Source organism: Protopterus annectens, chromosome 11.part0 (assembly GCF_019279795.1).
Source record: "Protopterus annectens isolate FY-2018-M chromosome 11.part0, PAN1.0, whole genome shotgun sequence".
Taxonomy (NCBI): Eukaryota; Metazoa; Chordata; order Ceratodontiformes; family Protopteridae; genus Protopterus; species Protopterus annectens.
Genome location: NC_056745.1, coordinates 209,722,464 through 209,742,565, shown reverse-complemented (window position 1 = coordinate 209,742,565; position 20,102 = coordinate 209,722,464). Strand labels below are relative to the sequence as shown.

General features: G+C 37.3%; 1 protein-coding gene across 3 annotated transcripts in view; it reads left to right on the top strand.

Moving 5' to 3' along the window:
• AMDHD1 (amidohydrolase domain containing 1) overlaps nt 1-20,102 on the top strand; it is an 868,564-nt gene that overhangs the window by 670,672 nt on the left and 177,790 nt on the right. For all 3 annotated transcript variants that reach the window (XM_044087629.1, XM_044087628.1, XM_044087631.1), the window contains one exon: nt 19,088-19,181. In XM_044087629.1, coding sequence (XP_043943564.1) covers nt 19,088-19,181 — 94 coding nt within the window. The remainder of the gene's footprint in view (nt 1-19,087; nt 19,182-20,102) is intronic.

Below are 20,102 nucleotides of genomic sequence, written 5' to 3'. Positions count from 1 at the left end.
ATATACAAGTTGTACTTCGTGTATATGTTGAAATATGTACATCTGTTCATACTATTACGAACTTTAAACACCTCTACTTAACAGCATCTGGGGCATGGTAATGGCTTTTACTTTTCTCTAACCTCTTCCCTTCCAGTACTTATTCTGTGAAGCAACATTCTTTGCAACTATATTTACTTTTATGGACATAACACCAATAACTTTTATTACTTTTATTTTTTTTCTAAATAATACTGATAAACCTCTACATTGAGCAATTCATGTTCTTTCTGAGATGTTACAGTATTTATACGCATTCCCAATTGTACCAGGTGTGAATTAACACATTCTGCATCATCTCTCTGTAAATGCTTACATAATATACAACACGGTAAGTTATGTTGTTCTTCTTTTGGCTTTTCCCGTTTAGGGGTCGCCACAGTGGAACTCCGGTCCGCTAATGACTGGCATATTTTTATAGTGCCGAGGTGCCAGCCTGATGCCCAACCTTCAGCGAAGGCATGCCCATTCACGCAAGTCTTTTGAACGCCACTTGACCACAGGGAGGACATGCAGACTCCATCAAACCAGCTGCATTTACATTGCAACACATACCTACATTATTTAATTTCAGTGTATGTGGTTCTCCAAGTTGCTACGCCTGTGCACTGGCCCAGCAATCAAGGAGCCTCAATCCTCACCACTAACACCAGTGAGGGCGTCCACATAGGGGAGGATAACAAATACACAGTAAAGTACAATTTCCCGTGAGAGCACACAGAGTTCACAGTCAGTTTGGGGCTAGTTTCTCCCCAGATCCCCAATAAGACTCCCCACCGACACAGCTATAGTGTCCAGATCTCAGCCTAGAGGGCAAGCTAAAACCTCCAGCACCCTCTCTGTCCAACCAGTGCTTAATGTCCCTGCCCAAGTAGCTGACACACACACTTTGAGATATGAGTTATATACAAACACACAGACACTCCTAGGGAAGGCTGGCACAAATTCACCAGCTGTGTCTCCTTTCTGCCAGGCTATACGGTAGTACCAGCTGCCACCGCCCACTAATATCGGCTACTAAAAAGGCCCTTAACAAAGGGTGTCCGATTATTACTGTGCAATATTATTATCCAAATGGTAAGTGTTACTGAACAGCAAAGCTTATTGGAGTGAATTGGACAGTATCACTATATACATGCAATGTACTCTAGACCTTAAATTCTCTCTCCACAAAACAGCCACAGTTGAAAGGTTTAAAAATATTTAATAAATAATAAAAACACAAGACAATACTTCTAACTACACAGTGCTACTCGAGTTCAAAGATCACAGAGAAATGCTTAAAATAATAATACAGTAGAAAAGTTCTGATAATACAGAAAAACAACTATGCTAATCTTCCTATTTCCTAGCTACTTCTAAGAGAAAACACAGTTCTAAAATAAACTCACATTTAGAGCCATAGGCAGAGTGCTGGTGCTGTTGGATGTTCTCAAGACAAATGCAAAAGGGGCGTGGCCAAGGATGAACACAGGATAGCAGCAGATTTCTTCAGCTCCACCAATTTCATTACACTGATAGGAATTAATTACTTAAATTAATTTTTGAAGTAATTTTCTTTCTAAATATGTTTGTTTTATATAGTTCTTGAACTATATCTAAAAAAGAAAGGAAATTTTAACAATATTCCTATCAGAAATCACTTTGCAAATTTTCCTGTCAGTTTATCAATCTGAAATGAGTTCCAGTAAGACAAATTCTCAAGACTCCAGCATCAAGAAATAACTTCAGTCTCTGATAACTATAATCCAGCAACTTACTGCTAAGATGGATAAAATGGATACTAAAATTGATACCTTCATAGAAAAAACTACAAAACAAATAGACTTGTTACATATAGACCTGCAACAACAGAAGATCCAGATGACAGGCATAGAAGAAGCTGTGAATGACATGGAAAATAGAATCCAAGAAGAGGAAATCAACATTGAGTTTCTGCTGAAACAAAATACACATTTACAAACAAATCTGGATGACCTGGAAAATAGATCTAGGCTAATAACATTAGGATTTTTGGACTGCCAGAAAATATTGAAGGTAACAATATTACTTCTTTTTAACAACATGGCTCCCTAAAACTTTAGACTTACCAGAAGCATTCTCTTTTGGTATCGAAGAGCACATAGATCTATAGCTAATACTAACTCTAACAAAACTATCCTAGATCAGTTATAGTTAGATTTCTATCATCTTTTGATAAAGAGATGGTTCTTAAATCTGCTTGGGCTAAAGCTCCTGTTAAGATTAATGAGACAACTGTGCGTTTTGACAATGACTATTCTTCCTTGGTAATAGCTAAAAGAAAAGTTTTTCTGCCACTAATAAGGGAGCTTAAAAAAGCACAGTTTAAAACATACCTTCTGTTTCCTGCCAAGCTAAAAATCTTCCTTCCTGATGGTCCTAAAATTTTTGATGACTTACTCTGCTTTACTGTTTATCAAAAAAATAAGATTTTGGATAAAATAGAGGAAATGGAATGGGCTAGTCCTTCATTAAAGAGACTGGCAACTGAAACTTCGTGGAAGACTTCAGAGAAGAAGAGACTAAAAAACAAATGATTTATTCTATGTTTTTTTCTTTTTTTTTCTCTCATCATTTTACTTCATTATTAATCTTTTTAAATATAGTTCCTGCATTTCCAGAAAGCCACAAATATTCTGAAAAAGATTTAATCAAAGTTATTCTCTGTGTGCAAAGAAATGTTTTGTTTTATAACCAGTCAAAATATCTGAGGAACTAATAACAAGCTATTATTCAGTTTGTTTCTCTTTCTGAAAAGAAGTAAGGTCAGTAATTTGATACATTTTTTTTTTCTTTTTTTCTCCTTTTCTTTTTTTCTTTGTTTAAACAATGACATTCTATTTAGATTATGTAGTGGGTAAAGGGTGGGGGAGGGCAGGGAGAGAAAAGTAATGAAAATATGATAAATGGAATAATAACATATTTATTCCTTGTAAAAAGTTTATATGTTCTTCAAATGCTATTCCTAATTATACTTTCTTGATTATACTGCTTATGCTTGTTTGTAAATCTGTCATGTTTTAACTAATAATAATTAGAACTAAATAATAGTAAATAATAGGTTTTATTTTTAACTCTATTAATGTAAACAGTAAGTAATATTCCATTGTATATACTTCTTATAGCTTTCTCTTACATTTTTTTTTATTTCTGCTTTACACTTTTATTTTCTATTCTTTTTCTTTTCTTTATTCTTTCTCTTTATTTTTTTTTCATATTAATATATAGAAATGCTTTTGATCATATAGACACAGTAAATAATAAGATTTGCATAAAAATTGAGTTGGGACAAAAATATTGAGTTTTATTACTTATTAATAACTTTGGGCTTAATTTCACTTGCATAGAGGCTGTAATAACCTGTAAAATACATCGCGAAGGTTTTGTCATGTTTAGATGCATTTACACTGCTAAATGAATGTTTGTCACTAGTTTTTAACAAGTTTCCCGCCAAAATGTTAAGGGAGACTATCTGGGATGTGGGCTACCTCATGAACCGTGTCCTTGAGTTTTAAAAGCTTCAACTCTCAGAATTCTCACAGAGAAGCTGAAAGCAGTCAATTTGACCTTTGACCCAGATATCACACTGACACATCACAGATTCAGGAAGAACACTCTACCAGGAAGTAGAACTGATGCAAATGCGACTATGTGAAGGAAAATGAACTCTTTAACATTTAAATGTGAGTTATTTTATATAATTACTTAAATATCTATGTTATAATTCATAAAATATGTCAGTTATAATGATTTTAAATGATGCAGTTTCTTGTAGTAAGTAAATGTCTTATTTTAGAAGGCATAGAAAATGAAACATTTATTCAAGTGTTTTTGAAAATCTACTTGACTGCAGCATACCAATCTGTGTTAAAAACTTATGTTCCAAACATATACATTACTATAACTCATTTAATTCATCTGATTGACAAGCATAAATAACTTTATAACTCTATTCTGGAAGAAATTGTCATGTGATATATTTTAAAGCAGTAGTATAGACATACAAAATACAGATGGCTTTTTTTTACAATAATGCACGTGTTTCTGAGAATTTGCATAACTATGCAGTATGATTTATAACAATTTCTATAAATATAATATTTTATTCTATTGACAATAATGAGTATGAGTAAAATGCTTATATACAAGCAATTCAATGTTTTTTGAAGCTGTTGACTGCATTTACATGACAGAAAATAGATGCATCTTAATATATGTAATGTCTGAACCATATTAGCCAAAGTTTTTGATTTAAATGAATGTTAGAACTTATTTTTACATACTTTGAATAAATTAATATGTAAATATGCCTTCTTTTTTTTTTTCTTTCTCTCTCTCTCTTTCACGTCTTTTATTTCTCTCTCTCCTCTTGGTTCCTAATATCAAGATTATTTGAATGCTATTTGAATACAAGTGTATTATATTACATAGATGTATATAGTAGTATGAATAGTTTTAAAAAAAAAGTTTATTTTAGTTTATATGATGCTGTTTTATCAAATGTGTAGTCTTGTCTTGCTAGATAATTGAATTGAAAGCTGTTAATTTAAGTTAAATATAACCAGTATTACATTGATAAGGTGGTAGCTGAGGTACTGCTGCTTAGGGTAGAGGGTTAACTTTAGTGGTAAATACTACTCTAAGTTGGAGTTTTTAACTCCAGGCTGGATGCAAGGTTTAATCCTTACATTATTTTCACTTGTTCATTGTTATATGTATATAGTTTTGACATCCACAATATATTTTGTACACTCATTGTCACTACAAACAAAATTGAATCCTATACAAAATCCCATAAGAGATTCAATAAATACAGCTATATTTAAAGGTACACCTAAAGGAGGAGATGTAACATTACTTATGTTGTTATTTGTTATTTTGATCATAAGATTCTTAAGTTTTAAAATGCCAAATGACATCTTTAAAAGGAATTTCTTTAAACATTAATGGATTGAATAATCCGTGTAAAAGGGCAAGCCTAATAAGATACATTAATTTACATAAGGCCAACTTAGTCTTCCTGCAAGAAACCCATCTCTTGAAAAAAGATATTGATAAACTACCCACAAACAAATATACAGTATTGGTTAGTTCAGAGCACACTCAGAAAAAAAGAGGAGTGGCTATTTTATGGAATAAAAGTATGCCCATTCCTAAAACCATTAAGTCTTATCAGGATGACAAAGGAATGTTTTGTATGGTTACAATACAAATTAATGGGAAGACTTACACTTTAATTAATGTATATTGGATACCTGGAATTGGTATTAATACAGTGAAACATCATCTTGATAAGATCATATCCTCCTCTATAGGAGATATTATTTTAGCTGGTGACTTTAATTGTATACTACATGAAAGTGATACTACCACTATGGGAAAAAGAAGAATTACATCTAATGCAAAACATTTAAATGATTTTGCTAATTCTTATCATTTGAATGATATTAATAATCATATAGATTCAAAATCATTACCATACACATTTTTTTCTAACAGATACAAAACTTATTCAAAAATAGATAGGGTCTTTATTTCTAACCAGATGGTAACAGATTTAATTAATTCCAAAATCATTTCATGTCCTATATCTGATCATAATTCAATTGTTTTGAATTCATGATAAAAAATACTCATAATGTTCAGATCAAAAGGATACCAGCATACTTAACTCAACTAAAAGACTATAAAGAATATATACTTTCAGAAGTAAAACATTTTTTAGACATAAATAATACTCCTGAAGTCTCCATTGTCTATGTTTGGGATGCCTTAAAATCATATCTATATGGACAAAGTATCAGATGGTATAATAATAAAAGGAAATCTTGGGATAAGGACTTGTTAGATATTCAAAGTAAATTAGACTCTTATAAACATAATAATAAAGAAAATATTATGGACAAGAAAGTTATTGAAGAAATAAACTAAATGAGAAATACAAAGAAATTTTAACTCAAAGTTAAAATAACTTTAGAGAAGTACAAGTTTTTGTCTTATTCAATAAGCCCCACATACTTACATAGATTTAAAAATAAAACAAAAAGGTTGAATAAACAAAACCATATCAAAGAAATCTTTTCTCTAAGGAAAAAGAAGAATGTTTCTAGTATACCAGAAATACTAGATGAATTTAGAAATCACTTTCACAAAATTAACCATAATAACATTAACATGGAACCTAAAGATAAAATAAAGGAGTTTATAACCACAAACATGAATAAAAAGCTTAATAAACAGATTAAACTATTGGACAAAAGTATTTCATATACAGAGGTTATTACACAAATAAATAAGCTTAAATCAAACAAAGGTAATGATGGTATTATACCAGAGATATATAAAATCCTTTCTAAAAGTACATATTCATTAATACATAATGTTTTTATTTTGGCCCAAACTGAGTTAATAACCCCCCACCTTGGCAATATACATTTATTTCGCCAATTTTAAAACCTAATAAAGATCCAACTAGATGTACTTCATATCGGCCCATCTCATTACTTAATGTTGATTATAAAATGTTTATGAGTATTTTTGCTGATAGATTGAAGACAATCATCCCCGCATTATAGATATAGATCAGACGGCTTCATTGTAAATAGAAATACTTTTGATAATATAAGAAGAACTTTAACATTAATTGATTTTGCAAATAGGAAAAGAAAGATTTAACACTTATTAGTCTTGATATAAGTTCAGCATTTGATTCAGTAAGTTGGGACTATCTGTTTACCTTACTGAAGTGCACAAACTTCTCAGATGCATTTGTAAATCTAATTGAGCATTTATACAAAGGAACATTGGCTTATATTCATAGGTTTATTAAGGTAGGAACATATGTTTCACAAAAAATACCCATTTTTAAAGGTACAAAACAAGGATGTCCACTTTCTCCACTATTATTCACTTTAGTAATGGAACCTTGGGCTAATTTGATCAGAAACAGTACTGACATAGAGGGTTTTGAAATAGATGAAAATACAACATCCAAAATTCAACTTTTTGCAGATGATGTTTTAATTACATCAGCAGGATCTAATTCTTCTATGCAGTCTCTGTTTGATAAAATGATTAATTTTAAAAGTATTTCTGGTTTAATATTCAATGAAGAAAAAACTAAAATACTATCTATATATACACGAAAAAATATTCTCATTAGTGATTTTACTAAATATGTACCCAATTCAGGTCAGATAACTTATTTAGGTATAATACTATCTAAAGATATTAAATCTATTATATATAATAATTATAATACCTGTTTTCTTAATATACAAAATCTTTTTAATACCTGGAATAATATGTTTTTTACTATGGAGGAGAGACTTACAATTATTAAAATGATAATATTCCCCAGATTTTATACTTAATACAATCAATAATACTTCCACCTACAAAAATAATTATCAAGAAACTGAATACGCTAATGTTAAATTTCCTATGGGCACCTAATAGACCTAGGATTGCATTAAAGAAACATACTAATAGCTGGTCTCAAGGGGGTATTTCTTTTCCAGACTTTAATTTATATACTATCTCTTCTATTGTAAAAGTTATTACTTTATTAATAGATCAGTCATATGTCACAAAATGGAAAGATTATTGGGAGCTAATTAGTATGCACTTCATGAAAATCTCCTTAACACATAAAAATATGATTGTAAATAACTCCATGTTATGGTTAATAAAGGAATTTTGTACTTCACCTATTACACCTAAACATATGGTTTGTTACCCATTAAATATTATTATTAGCTATCGTAACTTTATATTCATGCACCCTAAGTATAGGGAATGGAATTTTATTATATTCCCTATAATGTATACTCAGGGTATGCTTTTGTCATCTACTTCTGAAGGAACTCATTTAGCTATAGATAATGATCTAAAGTACTGGTATCAGTTGATATCTGATAATAAAGTTAAAAATCTAGATTTCTTAAAACAAGAATTTGATCTAAGAGAAACTTGCTGGTTAGAGGTTCAGACCTTTAGACAACATCTCATTAATAAAATAGATCTAATGTCTATAACAGTTAAAGAATCTATTCCAACACTGATTGATTACTTGATATTAAATTTACAACATAAAGTTTCTGATAAAGGTAAACTTTCATACATACATAAAATTATCAGACAAGAAACTTTTTACAGTGTAGATACATACTGGAATTATTTCACTTCTATTAATGGGGACCCACCAAATCAACAAGATAAACAATATATATTGGAATCTGCCTATAGAACTACATCTTCCATTGTCTGGAGACTTTATACATGGAACTTTTTACATAGATCTTTTTATACACCTTTGATGATGAATAAAATAAATAATAAAGATAATCTATGTAAGAGATGTAATGTAGAAATTAATGCTGACTGGGCTCATATGTTTTATGACTGTATAAAATTGAAAGAATACTGGAAGTCAATTAATGAATTTTGCAGGCTTACAGATAATTTCATTATTTCTAAATCTCTTATATTATTCAACACACCTGTACCTCAAAGTGTTAAAAAGGTTAAGCTTCCCTTGTTATGGTCTATTCTAGCAGTGGCTAGGAAAATAATAACCAGAAATTGGATTTCAGATACACCTCCTTCGTTCAATGAATTTAAAAATGTTATGAATATAGTGTGCCATATGGAAATAAACACAATTAGGTCAAGAACAATTAGAAAAACATCTTATTATATTGTATGGGATAATTTACAAAATTTGTTAAAAACATCCTAATTTCAATAGCATGGTATTTTAGTTTAATTAATTGATCTGATTGTAGTGGATGTCTTTGTAAATACTTTAGTTGTTTTGTTGAATGTTATAATCATATCTATTTTTAATTACTTGTATAAAATTGTTATGATATTTCTCTTGTATGTTAAAACAATAAACCTGTTTTGAAAAAAAAAAAAAGACAAATGCAAAAAGCTCCGAGTCTCTCTGTCCTTAAATTGATTACACAGTACCACTGACTCATTTCAGATTACATCATTATTTTCTGTTTCCTGAGCTAACAGAAGCTCAGAGTGTAACAGCCTTTTTGATCTTGCAGCTGATCAGGAAGCCAGAGCAATAAAAGACATTATACATGCAAATTCCAGCAATTAACTCTAGTCTCAAAACAAAAGCAAGAATTCCTTCATCCAGACATCTTGGCTCCGGGTGTTGTGATCAAACAATTACAAAACACTTGATTTATCATCATTCATACAGCAGAGTGCACTGTTACATTTTTTGCAGTTCCACATTTAACACCATTTTCTTCCATTTAAGAGAACAAGCCTGTGGCTTATATTAATATTTACAAATGACAGAATTATCTACAAAATTCTGTCTAGGCTGGCAGCCTTCACATATCTTCACATGTCTTCCCCCTGGAGAACTCAAGCTAGTTTTTCCAGTGACCCTTGAGAAACGTTACTTGAGAGGGTAAGTTCTATCTGAGTATACCTTACCCCATTCCCTGTCTTGAGAGCCCATCCGCATTGCCATTGCTAATCCCACTGCGGTGCTGCACTGACATATCTGCTTGCAACCCTAGGCTCCATCTTAGCAACTTGGCATTTTGCTGGCTGGCTCTGTTTAACCATATTAGGGAATTGTGATCTGTCCCTACAGTGATTTTTTTTCCATACAGATAAGGCTGAAGTTTCTGCATAGCCCACACTATGGCTAGACATTCCTTTTCTACAGCTGCATAGCATTCCTGCCTGGGTTGGAGCCTACAACTGAGATAAACCACTGGGTGCTCTTCTCCCTCTGAAGAAATCTGGCTAAGAACAGCCCCCACCCCATGGTTCGAAGCATCCACCTGCACAGCAAATTCTTTGTGGTAATCTGGACTGGCTAACACAGGAGGTCTGCCCAGAGCTTCTGGAATGCCTGCTCACATGCTGTGGTCCACACTACCTTATCTGACTTGTTCTTCCTTATCAGGTCTGTGAGGGGAGTAGCTATGGTACTATAACTGGGGATGAATTTTCTGTAGTATCCTGCTGTCCCTAAGAATGCCCTCACCTGCTTTTTTGGTAATGGGTGCAGGCCATGCCTGAGTGGCTTCTACTTTGGCAGGTTCTGGCCTGATCTTACCACTCCCCACTCTGTCCCAGGTAGGAGACCTCTGCCATACCCACCTGACATTTGCTCGCCTTAATGGTCAACCTTGCCCTCTGTAGTCTGCCCATAACCTCCCTGACATGTTGAAGGTGCTCTTGCTAGGAGTGGCTGTAGATGGAAATATCATCTAGGTAAGCAAGGGCAAACCCTCCTGCTCCTGCTAGGATATGATCTACCAGCCTCTAGAAAGTTGCTGGGGCATTTTTCATCCCAAAAGGCATCTTTGTGAACTCATACAAGCCAAAAGGAGTCACAAAGGCTGACCTCTCACTAGCACTGGGAGTCAAGGGCACCTGCCAGTAACCCTTGGTAAGTTCAGTGGTGGTGAAATACTTAGCCCCACCCAGCTGCTCTAGGGCCTCATCTGTCCTAGCCATGGGGTTAAGCATCTGTGTGACTATTTAATTTCCAGTAGTTCAGACAGAACCTGGTGCTGCCATCCTCATTTGGCACTAGCACCACTGGGGAGGCCCAGGGACTGTTGGACCCTTGAATTACCCCTAGTTCCAACATCTCCTGTATCCTCCCTCAGAGTCTGTTTGACTCTCTCAGGCACCTTATAAGGAGCCTGCCTAATAGGCCTTTGGAGTCCTGTATTCCACCTGGTGTTGCACCAGGTGGGTCCGCCCTGGTTTCCCAGTGAACAAATCCCCAAACTCCTGTAACACTGCTTGGATTTCTCAAACCTGGATAGGAGATAGCTGCTGGGACATTGCTACCCCTTTTACTGAGGTGTCAGTCCAAGCTTCACTGAGGAGATCAGTCACCAGATCTCCCTTAGACTCCTTCTGCAATCCACTGCAAATGCTCAGCTCAAGGACCTGCCTATCATGGTAAGGTTTCATCATGTTAAAATGGTACAATTTGTGCCCCTGCCGTCTGCCTAGCAGTTCCACCATGTAGTTAACATCGCTTACCTTTCTTTTTACCTTGTAGGGTCATTCCCAAGCTGCTTGCAGCTTGTTGTGTCTGACAGGAATGAGGACCATTACCTGCTACCCTACAGCATACTCTCTAGCTCGAGCATTCCTGTCATACCATACCTTTTTCTGTTGTTGGACTTCTGCCAGGTTCTCCTGGGCCAAGCCCCATGAGTTCCTTGAGCCTTGTCCTGAGGTTTAGGACATATGCCACAACAGTCTCCTTGTGATATTCACACTCACCCTCCCACTCATCACAAATTAAATCTAGAGGTCCCCTCAGCCTATGCCCATTCAACAACTCAAAGGGTGAAAAACCTGTGCATCCCTGGGGAACCTCTCTGTAAGCAAACAGATGGCGCAAATATTTGTCCCACTCTCTCTCAAACTGGTCTGTATATGCTCGTAGCATGGACTTGATTGTAGAGTTATTTCTTTTGGGAAACCTACCCTGCTGAAAATCTCAAAGCATTTCTGTCTCAGGGTATCTTGTAGCATAATCTACCACCACTAGGGTATACCTTTTTCCTGTGGAACTTTGGGTACTCAGAGGCCCCACAATATCAATAGCTACCCTCTGAAATGGCTCCTCAATCACAGGCAAAGGCATCAAAGGAGCTCTCACCTTGTCTCCTGCCTTGCCTACCTTTTGGCACTGCTCACAGGTCTTGCAGTACCCTATTACATCTCTGGAAATTCCAGGCCAGTAGACGTTCTGCATAATACGTCTCTTAGTACGTTTTATGCCCGTATGACCTGCAAAGGGAATATCATGGGCTATGGCTAAAAGTGTCAGATGGTAGGCTCTAGGCACTACCAACTACTGTACCCTCTCACCTTCTATCCCTCCCTCAGGGGTCCACTCTCTATACAGTAAACCTTTGTCCCAGTATACAGATTTTCCCTTCCCTTGATAATTGGGTGCCTTACTAGCTACCTGCCTCAAGCCCTTGCAATGTAGGGTCTGAGAGCTGAGCCTGTTTCATCTCTCTCCTTGTAACCCTCCCCAGCTCCCCTTCCTCAGGAAGTCTGGCATCCTCTGACACTGGTTGACTCACTGAGGGCCTGGGTACTGCTACTCACCTCTACCTTTGCAGTCACTCTGTCCAGGGGAACATCAGTACCCACAAGCAGCCGTGGCTCACCTTCAGTCTCACAGCTACAGCGTAGCTTACTCCCTGAAGTAACCACCTCACCAGTCCTGGCTGCAAGTATGTGATCTGTCTGGGTCTCTCCCAGGCTACCAGACCCACATGCTTGTCTCGAAGCCTGACTGCGTGTAACTGCAAAAACACATGGTACTGCCTCATCCAAATCTTTCCCTATCAGGACATCTGCAGGATGGTAGTTTGGTACCCCTGTTGTCTCAAGACAACCTACTATTGGCATTTTGTCTTTCCCACTTACCGGCTCTCACCCTTTTTTCCCCACCTTGTCTCCGTGAACATCTGTGTGCCACATGGTCCCACTGGTTGCATTCAAAACATTTAACCCTAGGTCCAGGACGTGTACCTGGACTAGTGGCTTCCCCTGCTACTGGCAGATTCTGTTGGGGCAGTCTGTGCTGCCCACCATAGGTTCCTTTAGACCCATGGGCAGTACTGGGGGTCCTTTTCCTGTGCAGGGATGCCCTGCTTGCCAGGTATAGGTCTCCCTTCTTCCCCAACTCATCTGAAGTAGCACATACCTCATGTCATCAGGCAAAGTGCTAAGAGCTTGTTCCCTCACCAAAAGGTCCGTCAGCCCTTCAAAAGTGGTGACCTGACATCCACTCACCCACCTATGAAAGTTCAGCAACATCTTCACACACACCTTCACCTGCCTTACGTCTATGCTCATGAAACTTATTTTCCTTTAAGTTTCAGGTGTTAGCTTAAAAAATTCTAACAAACAGTTCTTAACAGCAGTATAATCAAAACATTCATGATCAGAAATTTTAGACAACACAGTTACAGCTTTACCATGGAGTAAGGGGGTCAGGAATCTTACCCAGAGCCTTTGGTCAATGTCATACTGTTTACATACCCTCTCAAACATATTAATGAAACTATCAAAATTATTCCTGTCTTTACACTGCTGAAGAAATTTACTGACCTCTTATGCTTCTGCGGTCTGGTTACTCCCTTCCCCATTACCTCAATGACTCTGGCAAAGAGTCAGCATCTCCTTTTCATGCTGCCTCTGCCTTTCCTTCTCCTCAGCTTTAAGGTGTAGCAGTTTCTCATTCTCCTCAGCCTGTAGACATCTCAGTCTCTGCTGCTTCTGTTTCCAAGCGCCTGGCCTCCAACTCAAGTCTCTCTAGCTCCAGATGGGTTTTTAAGTCCTCTGCAGAAATTTTGAGCTGTCCATTCTCTGAGTGTTGTACATCTCCACGGCCAGTTTGATTGTCCTCGTGATTGCTGTTTTCTGATGCAGCTATGACCAAAGTTGCAATCATGTCTGCCTTAGTCAGGTTTCCATGCACCAGTCCCCTAGCCTGGGACATCTCAGCCAGCTGGCTCCTTGTCAGCTTTCCATACTCCTCTGATGACATGCTTGCCTGCTGTCCCTGACTAACTAAGCTAACAAAAGAAATAAAACAATTGTGATCTGAACTCTGTGTATTCACTGCGTGGCTGAATACACACACAGTAAAGTACAATTTCCCTTAAGAGCACACAGAGATCACAGTCAGTCTTGAGCTGGTTTCTCCCTTTCTCTCCAGATCCCCACTGGCACAGCTATAGGGTCCAGATCTCAGCCTAGTGGGCAAGCTAAAACCTCCAGCACCCCCTCTGTCCAACCAATTGTTCGTCTCCCTGCCCAATTTACTGACACACGCACACACACACACACACTTTGAGATATGAGTTAGATACGAGCACACAGATACTCCTGTGGAAGGCTGGCACAGATTCTCCAGTTGTGCCCCCTTTCTGCCAGGCTAAATGGTAGTACCAGCTGCCACCACACACTAATCTCAGCTACTAAAAAGGCCTTTAACAAAGGGTGTCCAATTATTAGTCTGCAGCGTTATTATCCAAATGCTAAGTGTGACTGAACAAGCAAAGCTTATTGGACTGACATGGACAGTATCACTATGTGCATGCAATGTACTCTAGAGCTTAAATTGTCTCACCACAAAACAGGCACAGTTGAAAGGCTTAAAAATATTTAATAATAAAAACACAAGACAATACTTCTTAGTACATAGTGTTAGTCACGAGTTCAGAGATCCCAGAGAAATGCTGACAGTAATACAGTAGAAAAGTTCTGACATCAGTACAGAAAAACAGCTAATCTAATCTTCCTATTTCCTAGCTATTTCTAAGAGAAAACACAGTTCTAAAATAAATTTACGTATAGAGCATAGGCAGAGTGCTGGTGGTGATGGATGTTCTCAAGACAAATGCAAAAAGCTGTGAGTCTCTCTGTCCTTAAATTGATTACACAGTACCACTGACTCATTTCAGATTACATCATTATTTTCTGTTTCCCGGGCTAACAGAAGCTGAGAGTGTAACAGCCCTTTTGATCTTGCAGCTGGTCAGGAAGCCAGAGCAATAAGATATTATACATGCAAATTCTAGCAATTAACTCTAGTCTCAAAACAAAAGCAAGAATTCCTTCATTCAGACATCTCGAATCCAGGTTTTGTGATCAAACAGTTATACAATGCTTGACTTATCAGCTTTCCTGCAGCAGAGTGCACTGTTACATTTTTGCAGTTCCACGTTTAACACCATTTTCTTCCATTTAAGAGAACAAGCCTGTGGTTTATATTAATATTTGCAAATGACAGAATTTCTATATGGCTAGGCTGGCAGCCTTCACATATCTTCACACAAGTTAATGGTAACTCTCTTTTCACTTTACGGTTTTTGCCAATTGAACTCCAACTTTGCCATCATAGTATGTATTACTGCACTATATATATTAGCAGTTTTCACATCAAGACTGCTACAACCAATCCAAATCACACAACGTCACCTTTCATAAGGCAGAACCTAGTATTACATTTGTATTTATAGATTTGATTTTTTTTCCAATTATATGAACCGTTGCTAACAAGCAGTTGACATATTCCAGCCAGGGAATGAGTTTGCGATTTTGATAGTTAACTTGTGTGTGTGTGTGTGTGTGTGTGTGTGTGTGTGTGTGTGTGTGTGTGTGTGTGTGTGTGTGTGTGTATATATATATATATATATATATATATATATATATATATATATATATTTATTTATGGATTTATTTAGCTTTACCATCAAAATGTGGAAATGCAGTTCGAAGAAAACTGGTTGGTCGAATGTGCAGTCTACCAACACCCATAATGTCGAACTGAAAATATATTACTTCTTCTTAGAGGAAGTGAGTACACATTCGCTAATATAATGTCTACGTTTTGAATTGAGATCACGGCTCAGTTCACTTCGGGAAATGTTCCTTTTTTTCCTCACTGTGGTGAGATCTCTGAGTTGGTGTATATAATATGCAGGGTGTGTGGATGGCGCAGGGGGGATTGCCCCCTCCGAAAACATTAACGGTAACACAGACTTTTGACATTAGAACTTCCAGTGTTTGAATGTCAATTGCCGTGGTTACCATTTCCATAATTTTTTGGTAATTTGGTGTTACCAAAGTCAGATAAACGAGTTGGTAATTTTGTTGAAAATTGTTTTCAGTTTCAACATTTTGATAGTAAGCCACACACATGCACACTTATATATGTATATCTCTTATCGTCAGTATAGCCAGTATCATGGAAGCAAATTACCAGTTCGATTGATGGAGTATCTGAATGGAGGCTAAGTTTTGTGTGCTACAGAGAGAAAGATGGATTAATGTGTGCTATGGTGGTTAAAGACTAGGCAGGAGGATGGAGTCAGCATGAAAACAATAGATGTGAAGTTGTTAAATCTCGCCATTTATTCTCACTGATGGGTTCGGAGCCGATCCTCAGCTCCGACATGGCCGATAGCAAAGCTCAAGGTTTGCCAGTAGCTCGAGACCAAGCCCCTTATCCCACAATGTACTGCTGGAATTACCTCAGATCTAGTTTGCCGTGGCAAGAGAGATCTTGGTGATCCAGCTAGCTCGGACCATTTGTGGGAAAAAAACAGCAAGTTTTATAAAAAAAAAATGTCTTTTTTGTTTCTAAGATAGTTATGTATTAGTATTAGATAATTAGATAATAGAATCTATAGTTTTAGATAGTTAGTGCCCTGTTGGCTTAGTTGGTTTGTGTGGGCCTTTAGCCCTATTTACACTTATTAGTCTTTTCTAATAGTCAGGGTTTTTCTCTGCGACCACTGAACTACTTAACCCACTTTACGAGACTACAAAGAGATCTCCTGAAAGAGCTAGGAGATACTCTCCAGGGTACAGTAGCTGCAGGGGTGGCCGACAAAGTCAATGCCCAGCTCGCTACCCTAAACTCATTGATAAACTCGTCCATGCATCTCATATCCTATGCAGCTGATGGTTCGAGTAGAGCCGCTAGTTCGGGCATTGCTCTTCGAAGACAAGCCTGGATGCGTCTCTGTTCCTTTGCGGAACCCTTTAAGTCTTCCTTTATTAACACCCCATTCGATGGCTCATCACTGTTTGGGCCCAAAGTAAAGGAAGCTTTAACCAGGTGTGAGCAGGAAGGCAAGACCTTTTCTGCCGTTGGAGTTCATTTTTCTACCCCTACTCGGCCCTACCCCAAAGGCCCTAGGGGAGGGAAAATGTGGTTCCGAAAAGCACAGGGAGCCTTTCAGGACACACATGGAGAAACCCCCTATAGAGGCAGAGGAGGGGGTTATAACGGAAGATGCTGCCCCCGCAGCAGAGGGGGTCCGCAGCAACAGGGTGACAGGGGTCAGTTCTCTGGTCAACCCTACCAGCGCCTCTGAAAGGGGGCACGACTGTTCGGCTCTGGAGGTAGTCGGGGGTCGCTTGTCTTTGTACCCAGAAGCTTGGCTAAACGTAACAGATTCGTGAGTACAAATTATCATTTCCAGAGGATATTTCATACCGTTCTCTTCCCCTCCCATTCCTGTAAAGAGAATCCCAGATGTTCCACCCAATCTCAGGGAACAATCAATCGTAGAGGTCCTGATTATCCAATTGTATATCCTTTGTTTATGAAAATGCGAGCATGCCATTAACACACAAACCTAAGGCTCATTCTACCAGAGCCGTCTCTACGTCTTCTGCTTTTCAAGCTAAATTTCCCCTTGACAATATTTGCGCTGCAGCCACTTGGTCTAAGCCTCATACCTTTATCACGCATTACAAAGTAGATAAGGCTTCAAGGGACTGGTCTTCCTTTGGTTCCACCGTACTGAAGAACATACTTCCATGAGCCACCCAAGATTGAGGGTGCTAGTGACACTACCCATCAGTGAGAAAAAACGGTGAGATTTAACAACTTCACATAAAGAAGTTATGTACTTACCATAACATTCCATGTGAGTTGTTTATCTCGCCTTTATTCTCACGTCCTTCCCTCCTTCCCCCTCCTGACTTCCCTTTCAGAAAGTGTTCTTGGTAGAAATAAATAAAAGGGTATATATATATATATATATATATATATGGCTTAGTCTCGAGCTACTGGCAAACCTTGAGCTTTGCTATCGGCCGTATCGGAGCTGAGGATCAGCTCCCAACCCATCAGTGAGAATAAAGGTGAGATAACTCACATGGAACGTTATGGTAAGTACATGGAACGTTATGGTAAGTACATAACTTCTTTTTCAGCTTTGATCAAGATTATGAAAAAAATATTGCTACAAATGGATTTCATTTATCTTTGGGAAAGGGATCTAGCTGTCTGCATAGTGCAGGAAGGAATGGAAGAGGAGAATTAGCACTTTAAGGTATTCCACCAGATCCCATGGTTCAGTTTTTTTTGGTTGGTAATGTTTCTTTAAATGTTTTTACATCCCAGTACGGTTAAGTAAAACATATTTTGTGGTGTTCCCCAGTTTCTGGAGATGTGACTGTATGGGTTGATAAGAGACTTTAAAGATATTTTCTGGGACTGTTCAAAGCTGAAGAATCTGAAGGTGGGCATAGGAAACAGTGTAGCGGGATTTGGGGTGAGCAAGTTATGTTGAGCACCACGTTATGGTTGATCAGGCTGGGCGGACGTGACTAAATAAGTTCAAGAGCAGCCTTGCTGGAGTTGTATTTGTCAGCTGAGAGGTCATCACAAGAAAATGGAAATTGAAACTCCATCCTGCTATAGAAGATGTGCGAGTTATAATGTGGTTGATTCAGGAATTGGAACTGGTGATTTCTGATGGCAACTCATATGGATAAAGTGGTCTCTAACTCATCTTTTTGATTACTACTGTCTGGTATCTGGTTTACTGTAGATGGAGTAGTTTTCTTGTTTAGGATACGCCCCTCCATCTTAGAACATGTTTTTGCATTGTGTTATGTAAAAAAATGATAGAATTTGTGTTGTCTTTTCTGATGGAAATGTTCAGTTTAATAGCTGTTTAGATAATGTGGCCCATCTATACAATTGTGTAAGATAATCACAGTAAGGTTATTTACTTACTTTACTTACTTGCTTACTATTTGTTCAGTTGGCAAGTGGACTAGTCTGTTGGCCCTTTTCAGCCATGACCTGACCTCAGAGAGCAGAAAATCCAGCAGTGTCTTTCAGTCAACAATATTGTATACAAAATGAGTATGCATCAAAATACGGTTGCTCATTAAACATGAATGCTGTTTAAAAAATGAGTTTGAGAGAGAAAATTACTATGCAGGAAGACTGACCTGAGAATTGCTTTGCCTGCTTTACTGTTTTTATATTACAGTACCTCATACTTGTTAGGAAACACTTTTTTAGAACAAACACAGATTGAATATTGCTAGCACTAATGATTAATTTTGTATTCTTGAATTATAGCACATTTTCTGAATTTACAGTCCTAGCATTCATAGACACTTTTTAGCAAAGAATACAAGTATACTGAGATCAATGTTTAACATTTAACCATTGTAATTACAGACTTAAGCATCCTCGAGCCAGAGACATGTTAGACGCTGGCATGATAATTGCACTTGGAAGTGATTTTAATCCTAATGCATATTGCTTTTCTATGGTGAGTAATCATGTTTGTGGATTACTGTTGAAATTGAGGTTCAAATTTTCTTTTACAGCTGCATGTACTTGGATAACTCTTTGAACTTCTACTAGCATAATTCAGTAATCACAGACTATAAAGTTCAGTAACTAAAGGCTGCTTAGAGGACAGCACATACCATATGCATTTGAAATGTTTAAACTATAAGTCTGTATCAGTACCCATCCTATCTACTTTGATTTATACACCATGGATCTGTTCCTGGTCCTCTGTTATTATTTACATTTGCCTTCATTGTTTTTGTTTTGTGTCGTGACATGCAGACAAAGCATTTGGTAAAAACTGCAAGAAATTCCCAGTCAAGCAAGACTTTTCACTGTATAATACCTTTATCCTGCTGTAGTTGAGTTCCATGGGATAAATGCAAATAACCCCTTAAGGACATGACACATGTTTCGGCTACATGGCTTATGAATGCCCATGACTTTACTTTTTAAGTCTTTTTGGGTACTTTCAAGACAGTAAAGCCAAGCACCCACTAGCTGTAGACATGAATGTTTCAACCTTTTTATCAACCTCATCATTTAAGCATAAGTGGATTTTTTTGGCTAAACTTTAGAAATATGGAGCCAAACAATTTGTCAGGCCACCGTTGTCCAGAGGCATTTTGAAGCAAATGTACCATGGATGTCCTGACGTGTTGTGCATCTTTCCACTGTCCAGTACTGCTTCAGTATGTCTGGCAGGTTCAAAGTTCACAAACATTACAGATCTAAACCTTTTGGCTTGCAAGATTACTTTGACTTGAGTCAGAGTGTGGCACCCCACCACTGGGCCAGTAATCAAGGAGCCTCAGTCCTCACCACTGACAACAGTGGGGGATGTACACTGGGAGGATAATGGATACATACACAGTATTTCCAGATACAGCTCTCTGCA